The sequence below is a fragment of the Pelodiscus sinensis genome, chromosome 3, assembly GCF_049634645.1.
Source record: "Pelodiscus sinensis isolate JC-2024 chromosome 3, ASM4963464v1, whole genome shotgun sequence".
Taxonomy (NCBI): Eukaryota; Metazoa; Chordata; order Testudines; family Trionychidae; genus Pelodiscus; species Pelodiscus sinensis.
Window position 1 is genome coordinate 124,628,685 of NC_134713.1, and position 13,748 is coordinate 124,642,432.

The 13,748-nt window shown below is 42.4% G+C and overlaps 1 protein-coding gene across 9 annotated transcripts in view; it reads right to left on the bottom strand.

The window, feature by feature from the left end:
* SIPA1L2 (signal induced proliferation associated 1 like 2) overlaps positions 1-13,748 on the bottom strand; it is a 251,297-nt gene that overhangs the window by 19,475 nt on the left and 218,074 nt on the right. For all 9 annotated transcript variants that reach the window (XM_075924753.1, XM_075924747.1, XM_075924746.1 and 6 more), the window contains 2 exons: positions 13,114-13,333; positions 721-852 (listed from right to left, as the gene is read on the bottom strand). In XM_075924753.1, coding sequence (XP_075780868.1) covers positions 721-852; positions 13,114-13,333 — 352 coding nt within the window. The remainder of the gene's footprint in view (positions 1-720; positions 853-13,113; positions 13,334-13,748) is intronic.

The window sequence follows — 13,748 nt, forward strand, 5'->3', positions numbered from 1 at the left end:
AATCGCTTTACGTTTAATAGTTCCTACTAGTTAGGGGGAAAATTTATCTCAAAAGGTCTGAACAGAGATGAAGAAACTCCAAGTTAATCAGGATAGAAAGGAAGATAGTATTTTAGACTGCTGATCATCATTATGACATTTTCTATGCTAATGTATTCAAAATAGTAGTCCAATAGTTCTAAATATCTTTTACTAAGAAGTAAAATAATAAAATCTTTGTACTTTAGATTGTTGAAATTTAGCACAGTACAGAGAAAGACCTGACCAAACCACACATTAAAACAAAACCTTTAAATATGCATACCTACTATTCTGTTTACTTTTAAACTAAGTGTGGATAGGTTTGATATCAAAGAGGTGAGTATGTCCTTCTCTCCAGATTAAGTTAGAATTACAGTCCCAATTTTGGAAGACTGCTCTATTTACTGACTGCACACTATTTTTGAAAACACATCAGTCAACACTTTAATACTTACACTACTGCAATGTCTGTATGAGGGTTTATTATGCAAAATGGGAGAAGGGGCATCACTCCTGGACCGCAAATGCAGAGTTGATAACAGCTATACAGTACATATTGCATCAAACACATCTCCTTATTTGAAAGGAAGTGATACTACAAGGACAGAAAAAGCTATAACTACTGAGAAACAATATTTATTTTTCAAAATGAGGATATAGACAATACTGAAAAACTGTCTTTATGCTGAGTTTTCTTACCTTCAAACGCTCGTGCAGCATCTACCAGGTTGGACCAGTCTAGTCCTGCAGCAGTGTCCGGAAGAGGCATCAGACCAGGATCATTAAATTTGGTTTTATCAGACAAGGAGCCATCTGAGAACCAGAATTCATCTATAAACAAGCACAAAAATTAGTCTTCTTATGACAGTGGTCTATATTTGGTTCTGAAGCCATAAGAATTAGATTTTGAAATTATTATATATTTGTATATATCTCCAAAAGGTGCTCATCCTCACTTTTCCCTTGTCCTCTGTCTCCTGCTTTTTCTGTAAATGCTCAGTATCAGCATAACATTTAAAGAGGCAATGATTGAGGGACAAAGAAGGAAAACCTCCCCCATCACTAGAGGTTTTAAAAACAGGGTGGGCCAATGTGTCAGGGATAGATGTTTATTTAGTCCTGCCTTGGTGCATGGTGGCGGATGTGATGATTTTGAGGTCCCTTCCAGCCCTATAGTTATATGATTCTGTGTTCTATCTGTATACAAACACAATATAATAAATATTTCAGTTAGACATACTGACATTCATGAAAGTAGATATAGCAATTAGAATTAATCACATCAGGGAGAGGAGAACATTAATTTTATAGTAGTAAGATTAGTGATAGAAATGCTTATTTCCTTAAATTCAGCTAAAACGTTATTTTACTTCAATCATTTAAAAAAAGACTAAGCATTGTTAAATCAGAGGGTTTTTATTAAAAAAAAAAAAATACAGAAGTTTCTCCTCCCTCCAGTTCTTCCTCAGATATAGATTATGTTTGAGGGAATGTTTTTCTGATCACTGCCCCACCTTAAAAAAGCTGTTTTTCCCCACACAAGAAAATAAAATGTACACAACATGTGGAATATCTTTCACTCGTAGGAAAAAGGCACGTTATCACTTGTCCAGAAATTAATGGAAGACTATAATAATAAAGTCTGTGTAAATTTTACACAAAACACAATGTGTCACAATACCTTCGGTTACATACAGCAGCCTCTAACACAATGATCACCTTTCTAGTGGAAAAGATGGCATGGAGGAGCAGGCATGCAATCCCCAATTAAAAAAAACACATGGGAGGCTTGAATCCCAAGTATGATGCAGGAGAGGTAAAAATCTCATATACCAGAAGATTTTTCCATCTTATTCTACAATTTATATGCAAAATATTCCACTAAGTTCTGATGGAGTACCTAAGAAAGTTTACAGCTAGTCTGTTTACTAGAATTTGTTGTAATATCTGTGTGTCTACAGAACCTCGGAAATACAAAAGTAGATTTTATATTACATGGAACTTTCAGCATATACATATATTCTGTTTCCACTTACTGCCTATTTCTCTGTCCAGTGCTTTGAATATTGAAAACCTCTAGAAAAATTAAATGTGTCTAGGGACAAAGTCATAGTTGGGACAGATCATGGAACAATCTCTTGGGTGTACGGCTTGGAGTCTATAAAAGTCCTTTATATATTTTGGTGCTTGACAAAAAGGGAAACCTGCTTAACAGACCCAATAACTTTATTTGAAAGGTAGTGACGCAGTCCTTAATCTTAGAGAAATAGGCACTCACTTCGGAAGAACCCATGCTTTTGTGTGACAAGTCAATAGAAGATTGAAAACCTGTCAAGAAAGTGTCAACTTGATAAAACTCTGCTGGTTTCACAAATTGGAGTGTTGAATTGATTTATTCACCAGTAGTCATCCTTCATTTTTTGTGTCTTTGTGAGAACCTAAATTAACATAGAATCTACACTACTCTGTCCAGTGTAGATAGACAGCCTCAAGAGCAGACAGCCTGCTGGCAGAAACATTGTTATTGAGGGGTCTGGAATCTCACATGTCCAAATTGATTGAAGAAATTATAAAGAGTAGTAACAATGGTCCAGGCATCAGCATGCTATAACAATTTGAATTTATTAAAAGATATAAGCATAGATAAGGAAAAAAAAAGGAAGATTCTGGTGTACTAATAGTGTAAAAAATTTCTGGAGCTCTTGAGTTTCAAGGAATGATTCTTCTATGCAGTTTGTATTTTGGGTGTGGTTTGGCTATAGGAAAGAAAAGACTCTACCCCAGGGGTGAGCAAGTTATGGCCCTCCAAGCCACTGGATCCGGCCCGGTAGCTGCCCAATCCGTCTGACAGGTGCTACCGGGACCCTCACAGAGCAGCCAGCTACTTCAAAGCAGCCCCATGCTGCATTAAGCGGCTAGCTGCTCCTTGTAGCTCTCTGCCCAGGAAGGTAGAGTAGGAGGGGAGGCTTTGCAGAAACTGGTCAATGGGAGCTGAGAGATTTTGCTGGAGGTAGGTGCAGCATACAAAGCCTCCCCCTTCCACCATATCAGAGAGCCACAGGAAGCAACCAACCCTTTTAAACAGCCTGGGGCTATGGCAGGCGGGAAGCCTGCCTAAGGGTGTTGTAAAGCTGCTGGTTGGGAGCCACCTAAATAAGCATCTCAGCCACAGCCTGATGCTGGCACCCTAGCCCCATTGCCCACCCTTGTTCAAACCTCTCCGGGATAACAATCCATGCATAAACCCATAGTTTTAAAGACAATATTTTTGTTTGTGTAGTCTGTGCTTTTTGGCAGTTATTGATCTTGTAATTTCCAGTTCTTTTCTATAGAAGAAACCAATACCATACCATCCAACTTTATTCACTTCCCTTTTATTATTGCAGAGAAGAGAGGAGATCAAAATTGCTCTACATTCAGATTCAGCACATTTTTATTTAAAATTCAGAGGTTCTAAAGCAGTTCTCCTGAAATCAACTGACCTTAGTGCCAGAAAAAGCCTGCTTATTCAGAGAGGTTTCTTATTTATATAAGGATAAACAGATTTATCTTGTTTGGTCCATCCTACTACCAATGCAACAATCCTTTTTCTGTCACCGTGAGTTGTGAGTGTTCTTGTCATTAGGAGGTCTTTAGGGTGTCTTTTTGCGGGAGAGAGGGAGTTCTGGTATATTTCATGTGGCACTTACTGAGTAATAACATAAGAGCGCCCCATGTTTCTAAAATTAAACTGACTCTTAATTATCTTAATTTATAGAGATACTGCAACTACAGCTGGCATCCAAACCATATGCAAACATACTGGGTCCTTATGCCTCTTCCAAACTCTTCCCTCCTGCAACTTTTGCTCCTCCCGCCAAGTTCCAAGCAGCTTGCTACACTGCACACAGCTGAATTAATTTGCTCCTCTACAACATTCACTTTTTTAGGCAATACTGTGCACATCAAGATATCAGGCTCTTTATCAAGTCACAACTGTGAGCGCTTCCCAAGCTAAAAGGCATAAGACCCATAAAGGAGATCACAAATCAGGGAACTCAAGCACCCCATGTGCACCATCTGCAAGATCTTTGTCCAACAATTATCTCCTTATGTAAAAGACTCAAAAGAATAACGCAATGGAACTGTTACAGAGCATTCAAATTTGAAGAGGATGGCTGGCAAGTCATTATGTATTTCTTTTTGGAGAGCAGTTACAGATAAGTAGTTTCCTCTTCTTTGAAGGTAGCCTTCATTAAAGATTCCCCCTTCTGGAGATTAAAAAGCTCCAGGGTTATTTAAAACAAAACAAGGAGAATGTGAAGATAGTTAATGTATACCTTTATTTGAATGGTGGGATAACAGGTTTCATATTTTAACCATTTTGCTAAAGCTATGTATACCCCTGGGACCTTGGGAGCTTAGTATAGAAGCCTCTACCCTTTGAGCTAAAAGACAGCTGGCTCTCAGCCCATGCTGTAGAGGTCTCTTGTTCTTATCTGTTGCTGTGGTCTAGGTGCTACTGCATGGGACAGTGACCACACTAGGTATGTGGGCTACACATGCAGGTATCTTTTTCGGTTTGCAGAAAAGCAAAGAAGAAAAATAAGATATCCTAGTAAAAGGTTCTACAATAGACTAAATATTGACTCCCGATCAGAAGTGCAATCTGAGCAATAGAATCTGAGTATATTCAGTTACATTGCTCCCTTGTAAATCTCTAAGATAAAAACAGATTAAAAGTTTGCTGCATAACAGACTCACTCCATACCAAATGAACCTTGACATCACATACAATCTGCAGTCCTGCCATGATATAACAATGAAATAGCTACTGACAAATGTGGTCTCCTTGGAGACCACGCAATCTATTGAGTAAGTGTCAACTGAAACAAAGGTTTGTGTATTTTTAAGAGTTTTAGTTCTCTCAAAATAAAAGCCCAAGGATCTTTAGGCATCAAGTTGATTGAGAAGAGTTTCACCAAGATTAGTGGGTGTGGATGAATGCAAGCAAAGGACTGAATGACTGAGGCAGAACTCAGTCACCATCTCAGGCCATAACACTATCGTACTTTTGAAGGATTTAGTTTAAAAAGTGAGCCAGTCATTAGAACATGAAACTCAAATCACTGTGGCTACATCTAGACTACAAGCCTCTTTCAAAAGAGAGTGTCTGGATTGTAAGCACTTCTTTCGAAAAAACGAGCCGCATTTTTGAAAGAGAGCACCCAGACAGTCTGGGTGCTCCCTTTTGAAAAAGCCCTGTTTGCATTGAAGAACACCATTTTTGGAAATAATTCTTTCAAAAAAAGGCATTCTTCCTCGTAAAATAAGGTTTACTGCGGTCGAAAAAAACACCATGTTCTTTCGATTTAATTTCAAAAGAACACAGCAGCAGTCTAGATGCAGGGGAAGCTTTTTTTTGAAAAAAGGCCACTTAAAAAACAAACAAACAAACAAACAAACCCTGTAGTCTAGCCACACTCTGTGAGTGGAAGTCAGTGAAACCAGAAAAGAGATTTACCACATAAAAACCTTTGATTTCAGAGGGTAGCAAGCAGCTTTCATTAGCACAGTTGAAACCATATTGACAACTCCATGACACAAGGGTTCTTCTAATTTTAAATGCATCATGTGCCATATTAAATGTAATGGTTCTGAAGAACCAGTTGATTACCTACTTAAGATAAGGATCATTTAACACAAGGATCATTGAACATCCTCTCCTAAGCTTGGTCAGAACCTTTGCTCTCAAAGATGATGAATACATATGGAAACCTCCTTCAGAAGTGAATAAAAACCAAAGTGCATCTTGACAGTACATTTTCTTTCTGGTGCTTTGTGAAGAACATAAGTATTGAAACACCTCCGTACAAAATAACAATTCCAGTTGATAGATCCATAATCTCTTTATCCGGGGAACATTCTTATGCTTTGTTACTGATCAACTTAGTTTCTTTCTATGTCTGGGTTTTCCTTTCCTGCCTCAGTACAAATTGACAATGTCCAAATTCTACATTTGCAATCATCATCATCATCATCATCAACAACCATGAGCGCAACACCCATTGGTGTCCGATGCCTCCCTCACTATTTCCTACCATCTTTCCCTGTCCAGTGCAGAGTGGCTTAGTTTCTGTAGACTAGTTACGCACCAATCTATTATCTCATCTATCTATTCTCGGTGGGGTCTGCCTCTCCTATTCGGACCATCCATTATGCCGAATACCAGGGTCTTAACTTTTCACTTGTTTATTCTGCAGATATGCCCGAATAGCTGTAACTTCTGTCATATAACCTTCTGCAGCAGATTCTCTTTCAGCTGTTTCTTCCTATATAATTCCTCATTGGTGACCTTCTGCATCCATCCTATTCTCAGGATCTTTCTATAACAACTCCTCTTGAATGCCAATATCCTTCTCTTCGAATCTTTCGTTATCATGCACGTCTCACATCCATACAACATGCTGCTAAATACACGTTTTCAAGATGCTCAGCTTCATTCCTAAGCTAATCGCTTTACTTTTCCAGATCTTATCCACTGCCTTCAAACTCACTCTTGCTTTCGCTATTCTAGTCGCTATTTCCTTTTCCTGACAATGGAGATGAAGTTATTCCACCCTGATTATCTGTTAACAACATGTTCATCTGGCAATTCAATCATGACCTGTTTTTTAGAACACTAAATTTACATAGGTCTTTGTCCACGAGATCTGTGTAGGTCCTCAAGATGGATTGTGAACACTAGGAACCTTCATTCCAAAACCTCAAAGCATTGTAAATCAGGGTGAGAAATACAGATCCCAGATGCATACCTGAGAGGACATGCACTATTCTGCCTAGCCTTGCCAGGTGCTCAGCAAGTGCAATTCTACAGGGGCAGTCAAAACAGCTGCAGAGTGGGAGCTCTAAACTGGACTCTCATTGCTCTTTTTGCTGTAGTCTCAAAGCCGTGAGAGTGAGGGGAGCACAGATTAGGGCTGCAATTCCTTACTTTGCCCCAAATGTGAGAAGCATGCCTGCAGGGAGAATGAGTGAGGATTTCAGTGCTTTCCTTCTCCTCTGCTGAATCCAGCCACCAAATAAAAGGCTTCAGAATCCACTGGCAAGTGAACAGGAATTGAAATGAATAAGTCAGATTATGGTATCCACAGAGCAGGTCAAATAGGACTGCTGGTTCCTTCCTGGCAGGAAAGCAACAAAAGCCTCGTAGAGAAGGAAGATGGAACAGGAACACAATGACTCAGGAACTTTTGAATGGAACATGAGGAGAGTAGTGAGGAACAAGCCTGTGAACGCAGGTGTTTGAGCAAACCCTTCCAGGTACCAATGAATATATAAGCAGATGAACTCCTTCCCCTGCTCTAGAACAGAGTACACACAGAAGTTGTGTCATGTCAAAAGTTACCTTCATTCCTAGCTTTCAGCTGTATTCACAATAGGAATTAAAATGAGCAGACACAAAATCCATACCAAGTTTTCTGCCCAGTCTTAGCTTCTCTCATCTGTCCAAACATCTGACAACAAACATAATTTGTTTGACTGAAGGTGGCAAGCTAATCAATAGCTTATGGGGTCAAGGAGATGATTTATCAGCACAAATACAACTGCAACTGAGGTAGCTAGAGGCCTTGGACAGTTGCAGTCCTAGGAATAGACCTGGGAATTCAGTAGCCTCTTGGTTCAGACTTGCTTTGGCACTTGCAGGGAGGCAATGACTGGTTTGAAAAAGTGTTTTGAAAACAACCAGAGGGGCAAGGATGCTTTCTGAGCTTCAGTATGTTCTGCTGACACAAGTACTGCTTCCTGCTGACCCTGCCTCCAGGGTGTCAAGGACAGCCTTGGGCCTCATTTTGGGCTTGTGCAACTGTGAGAGATATCAATACTGAGTCTTGATACCCAGCTGTTCCTATTGACTAGGTCACTTGAAGCCAAAACCTTCAGGCCCACTGGGCTTATTTCACATTAGACTGAAATGAAACGTGAGAGGTGGACGGGGAGCTTTCTGATTTTCTGTCTGCGACTTGATAGTTTACAGTGACATTGCCAGTAAATCTCAGAGTCTGTCAGTCTGTTTTGAAGCACATAATTGAGTAGTTAGGCCTGTTTGTGAACGATAAGGTCTGAACAGTTATTATATTGGTTATTGTTTTGGTCTGCCATCTGTCCATACCTCCAAGACTTCAATGGGATCATGCTCCTAAGTCATATTTGCCTAAATATACAGTTATAGACTCAGTGTGGCACCTTTGAAAATTTTAATCTAGTTCCAATATTAAGGTTCCCCAAAGAAAAGTGGCTAATTATTTAGCAGAGCTGCTCCTATACAAACATACTGGCTACGTCTAGACTGGCATTATTTTCCGCAAATGCTTTTAACTGAAAAGTTTTCCGTCAAAAGCATTTGCGGAAAAGAGCATCTAGATTGGCACGGACGCTTTTCTGCAAAAGCACTTTTTGCAGAAAAATGTCCATGCCAATCTAGACACGCTTTTGCGCAAAACAAATCTGAGCTGTCTACACTGGCCCTTTTGCACAAAAGCTTTTGCGCAAAAGGACTTTTGCCCGAACGGGAGCAGCATAGTATTTCTGCAAGAAGCACTGATTTCTTACATGAGATCGTCAATGTTCTTGTGGAAATTCAAGCGTCCAGTGTAGACAGCTGGCAAGTTTTTCCGCAAAAGCAGCTGCTTTTGCGGAAAAACTTGCCAGTCTAGACACAGCCACTGGGTTTGACCAATGGTCCATCTAGCTCAGTATCCTGACCTCCTAAGTAGCCAGTGCTATGCGCTTTGGAGGGAGTGAAAAGAACATCCTGTCACCTATTCCCAGCTTCTAGCAAACAGAAACTAGGACACTTCAGAACACGGTTTTGCATGCTGGCTAATAGGACCTATCCTCCATGAACCCTTGTTATAGTCTTAGCTTTCACATCACCCTCTGGCAAGGAGTTCCAGAGGTTGCCTGTGGTGTTGTGTGCAGAAATACTTCCTTTAGTTTGTTTTAAACCTGCTTCATATTAATTTCATTGTGTGACCCCTGGTTTTTTTGTTATGAGGAGTAAATAGCACTTCCTTATTTACTTTCTCTACAGTATTCATAATTTTACAGACGTCCATCACATCCCCCCCTTTAGCTGTCTTAATAAAAGTTCAAGTCTTATTAATCTCTCCTCATATTGAAGCTGTGCTGTACACCTAACTTTAGTTTCCCCTTTCTGTATCTTTTTCAATTCCAATACAAGCAGTCCCCGGGTTACATGGGTCCGACTTACATCAGATCCCTACTTACAAACGGGGTGAGGCAACCCCGCACTAGCTGCTTCCCCCCAGCAGACCAGGGAGAAGCGAAGCTAGCGCCCCTCCCCCCCCGCAGACCACGTTGACGCGGAGCGGCTTTTCTCAGCAGACACCTCAGCTTGAGAATAAAGGACTGAGGGAAGTGAGGTGTGGGAGAATAAAACTGAGCTCTGGACAAATGTTTGGCTAGAGTTTCCCCTACAATATGTACCAGTTCCGACTTACATACAAATTCAACTTAAGAACAAACCTACAGTCCCTATCTTGTACGTAACCCGGGGACTGCCTGTATATCTTTTTCAAGACTGAGTGACCAGATCTGCATGCAGTATGTAAGATATGGGTATATGATGGATTTATATAGAGTCATTTATATATGATATTTTCTGTTTTATTATTGAGCCTTTTCCTAAAGGATTTCCAACACAGTTAGCTTTTGTGATTGCCACTATTTAAATCAATTAAACTTATCCCAAGACCACTGTTTCTTCCTACTAAAAAGTGATAAATTGCTAAGTTCAGGGGTTTAATATTGTGTGAAGAAATCTCAATAGCGTCTACCTTGAAAAGGGGTATTAGGATCACAATTGTGCATTAACTTTTAAAGATACTATCACAAAAGATAAATGAGTTATCTTCATATCAAACTTAACAGTCTATGAAATTGATAACACTAATCTATCTATCGATCTATAGTGTGTGCATCTATGTGTCTGTCAGAGTCCATATGTTCAAGAACTCCGCCGGAATGGTAAGAGCTAGGGCTACCAAATTTGCTATGAAGCTTCTTCTTACCTTAACTTGAAGCAAGGGCAGGGTTTGGTTGTGCCAGGAAAACTGGAATGGAACTATTTCCCAGAATTTGAAAGGGGGACAAAGAGAGGAGGTATGATACTGAGAGTGGCAACTGGGAACAACAAGCCCGCAGGGGAGAGCTACACTGCAGAGGGACCACTGGGGGCACCTGCACCACCAAGAGACCTGGCCAGCTAGGTTTATAAGCTGTGTGTGTGGGAGGGGGGAGGGGAGGGAATGGCTGCTGCAGCCTGGGGACAGCTCCCAGATCGGATACACCACCCATGGAAAGCCTGCAGGCTTTAGGGGGGCTGCTGCAGGCCAGGGGCAGCCTCTGGAGCTTCCCCCCTAACAACAGAGATTCCAGAGACTCTCATGGGCTACAGGGCATGGCCAGTGCACACAGCCCTAGCCCTCTAGAAGGAGCCACCAACCAGGAATTGCAATCTCTGCAGGAGAAGCCACTGGCTGAAGAACACATCCCTGGCCCACCCGGGGGAGCCAGTGCCAAAGCAACACCAACCTTGCCTCCCCCGGTGGCCCCATTAAGCTGCTCTCTCTCAACCCCTGTCCTGATTCCTGCATCCAAATCCCTTACCCTCAGACACCCACTTCCTGCTGTAACTCCCCCGCACAGTCTATAGGGGAGCCAGGACTACCCTGCCTTGACGATAAATGGTGATGTCTACCTTGTCCACAGGGCAGATAACTAAATAGCAAAACTCGGGCCTGTCTCAAGTCTGGTGCACATAGGCATGCAGGCAAGGTCAAGGGAGAAACTGTAAGAGGAAGGAATGTTTTGAATAACAATGCAGATTAAGCATAGTATGCGAGACCATGTCAAGAACACACAACAAGCAACCTTGGACTGGTACAGGCAGTCCCCGGGTTACGTTCAAGATAGGGACTGTAGGTTTGTTCTTAAGTTGAATCTGTATGTAAGTCGGAACTGGCGTCCAGATTCAGCCGCTGCTGAAACTGACCGCCAGTTCTGACTTACATACAGAATCAACTTAAGAACCCCAGGCGTCCCAAGTCAGCTGCTGCTGAAACTGATCAGCAGCTGATTCCAGGAAGCCTGGGGCAGAGCAACTCTGCCTCGGGCTTCCTGTAGTCAGCGCTGGTCAGTTTCAGCAGAAGCTGACTTGGGGACGCCTGGGGCAGAGCAGCTGGGGTGCTGCTGGGTTGCTCCAGTAGCGCCGCTCCTCGGTGCTACTGGACCAACCCAGCAGCACCCCATCTGCTCTGCCCCAGGCGTCCTGATTCAGCTGCTGCTGAAACTGACCAGCAGCGGCTGAATCAGGACCTGGGGCAGAGCAGCTGGGGTGCTGCCGGGTTGGTCCAGTAGTGCCCAGAGCGGCGCTGCAGGACCAATTGGCAGCGCCCCAGCTGCTCTGCCCCAGGGTCCAAAACAAAAGCCTGGTCTGCTGGGGGGGGGAACACTAGCTGCGCCCCCCCCCCCCCAGCAGACCAGGGACACGGGGAGCAGAGCCGCAGCGGCAGCAGGGTGCCGCGTCTCTGAGGCTTTGCTCTGGCAAAGTCTCAGAGGCGCGGGACCCCGCCGTGGCTGCAGCTTCAGTCCCGGTGCCTGTGGTCTGCTGGGGACGGTCCCCAGCAGACCACAGGCACCGGGACTGAAGCGGCAGCCGTGGCGGGTTCCCGCGCTTCTGAGCAAAGTCTCAGAAGCGCGGGAACCCGCCCGGTGCCAGAGCAAAGCCTCAGAAGCGCGGGAACCCGCCCGGTGCCCCTGGTCTGCTGGAGACGGTTTCCAGCAGACCAGGGGCACCGGAGCAGCTTACGAACGGGGCTTTCTTGCCCCGGAGCTCGCAGCTAGCAATCCGCCACCTCAACCTCTGGGGCGAGAAAGCCCCGTTCGTAAGTGCGGATCCGACATAAGTCGGATCCGCATAAGTCGGGGACTGCCTGTACTTCTGTTTCTGATAAGCAAAAATTACAGATGCAGCCATACAACTGTCAACTACGCACATAGCAGCAACATCCTGAGCAGGATGTACTCCAAATAGGACATTGGGTATTTTACGTATCCTACACAACATGAAATCAATTGGTAAATATTATTAGAATGACCAAGTCTCGCTTTGCGATAAAATCGGCTTAATAAGAAGAATCGATGGAATGGAATGGGCAGGATTGATCCACAGGTCCTGCTCGACGCAACTAGAAGTAAATAGGCCCTTCACACTGATGACCCAGTGCATGGTGTTCCATTGCATGGGAAGAAAAGGAACCACGACCTCCAGCCTGGTACTGTAGGTAGCATACGGGTGAAGTGTAAGTGAATTAGGCTTTATTATTGTATTATAGTAACTCTTATATTAATTGCTTTAGAATGTATAGTTTTTAAGGTTTAAATTGTATAGTAATTGTTTTTAAGACTTGTAAAACTTAAACAACTGTATTAACTGCTTAAAGTTTGTAATAAATAAGAAAGTGGTTCAGTATCCCTGGAGTGTCCTGGTTTCCCTTGGATCTAAAATAAATCAAACCACACAACACAACTCCCTGCCCTGAGCCTTTCACTCCCTACCCTGGGCTCTCCCACACCTCCCAACCCCTGCCCTTACTCCTGCATCCCCACCCCTTGCCATAAGCCCTCCAACCCACCCCTCCCACCTCTCCTGAGCCCCATTATTTCAATGAAGCATGTATATTTTCCTTTTCATTTCCATCCCCCCCCCTCCGAAAACCCATTACTACAGTTAAGGACCTGAGCAGTGCCGGATACATCTGCTAGTATATAATATATATTAGTTAACAACTTGAATGCCTATAGAAAAAACATATGGCAACAAAACAGGGAACTTAATTTAAATACAATCTTTGAGACAAAGCAAGTTAGTTTTGTTTAGCTAGATCATTCATTGATCTAAAACAGATAAACAAAAGCAGCTGTCACAAGGTAAGCGCTTTTTGCCTATCACTTGCTTCGTGGCAATCTGCTTTTTGGAAGACATCTCTCCAAAGCTGAAACCTGCTCATAACATGATCAATTACTTACTTCTTAGATTTCCCATTCCAAGAGCAAGGCTCATTCTGGGAGGCAGAGTGCTGTGATAGGGCGGGGTGGTGCTGAACAAAATATCATTTGGTAAGACTTGGTCTAGCATTGAACTCCGTGAGCTAGCATATGAAGATCCTCTCCGATTACTACATATGCTCTCATCAGAAAGGGTCCGATAAAGTGTCCTCCTTGGAGATAGGTTCCCATAAAATGAAAACTAAATATTAAAATAGTTTTAGAAAGGTGAATTGGTAACAAAATGAAAATACTGAATATATTTTACTGTTAAAATAATTTATATGATAATGTGAACACTCGCGTAGTATTTCTCTAGGCATGCATAAAGTATCATTTTGAAATTCCTGAACTTGCAACAGAAAATCAAATATTAGTTCCATCACGTCAATTCTCTTGCAGCCTCAATGGAGTTATTGGATTGGATTTTTATATTTCCTTTTGACATTTTGGAACACATCACCATGAATTAATTAGATACTGCATTATTTTATTAATTCTGAAATGTTAAATGAAACCTCCATAACCCTATGACAGTAATGGCTTCCAGAAATATATATAAGGTTACCATCTTTGGCAACATTTATTCGAGACCATACGTAGAACTGCTTGATTTT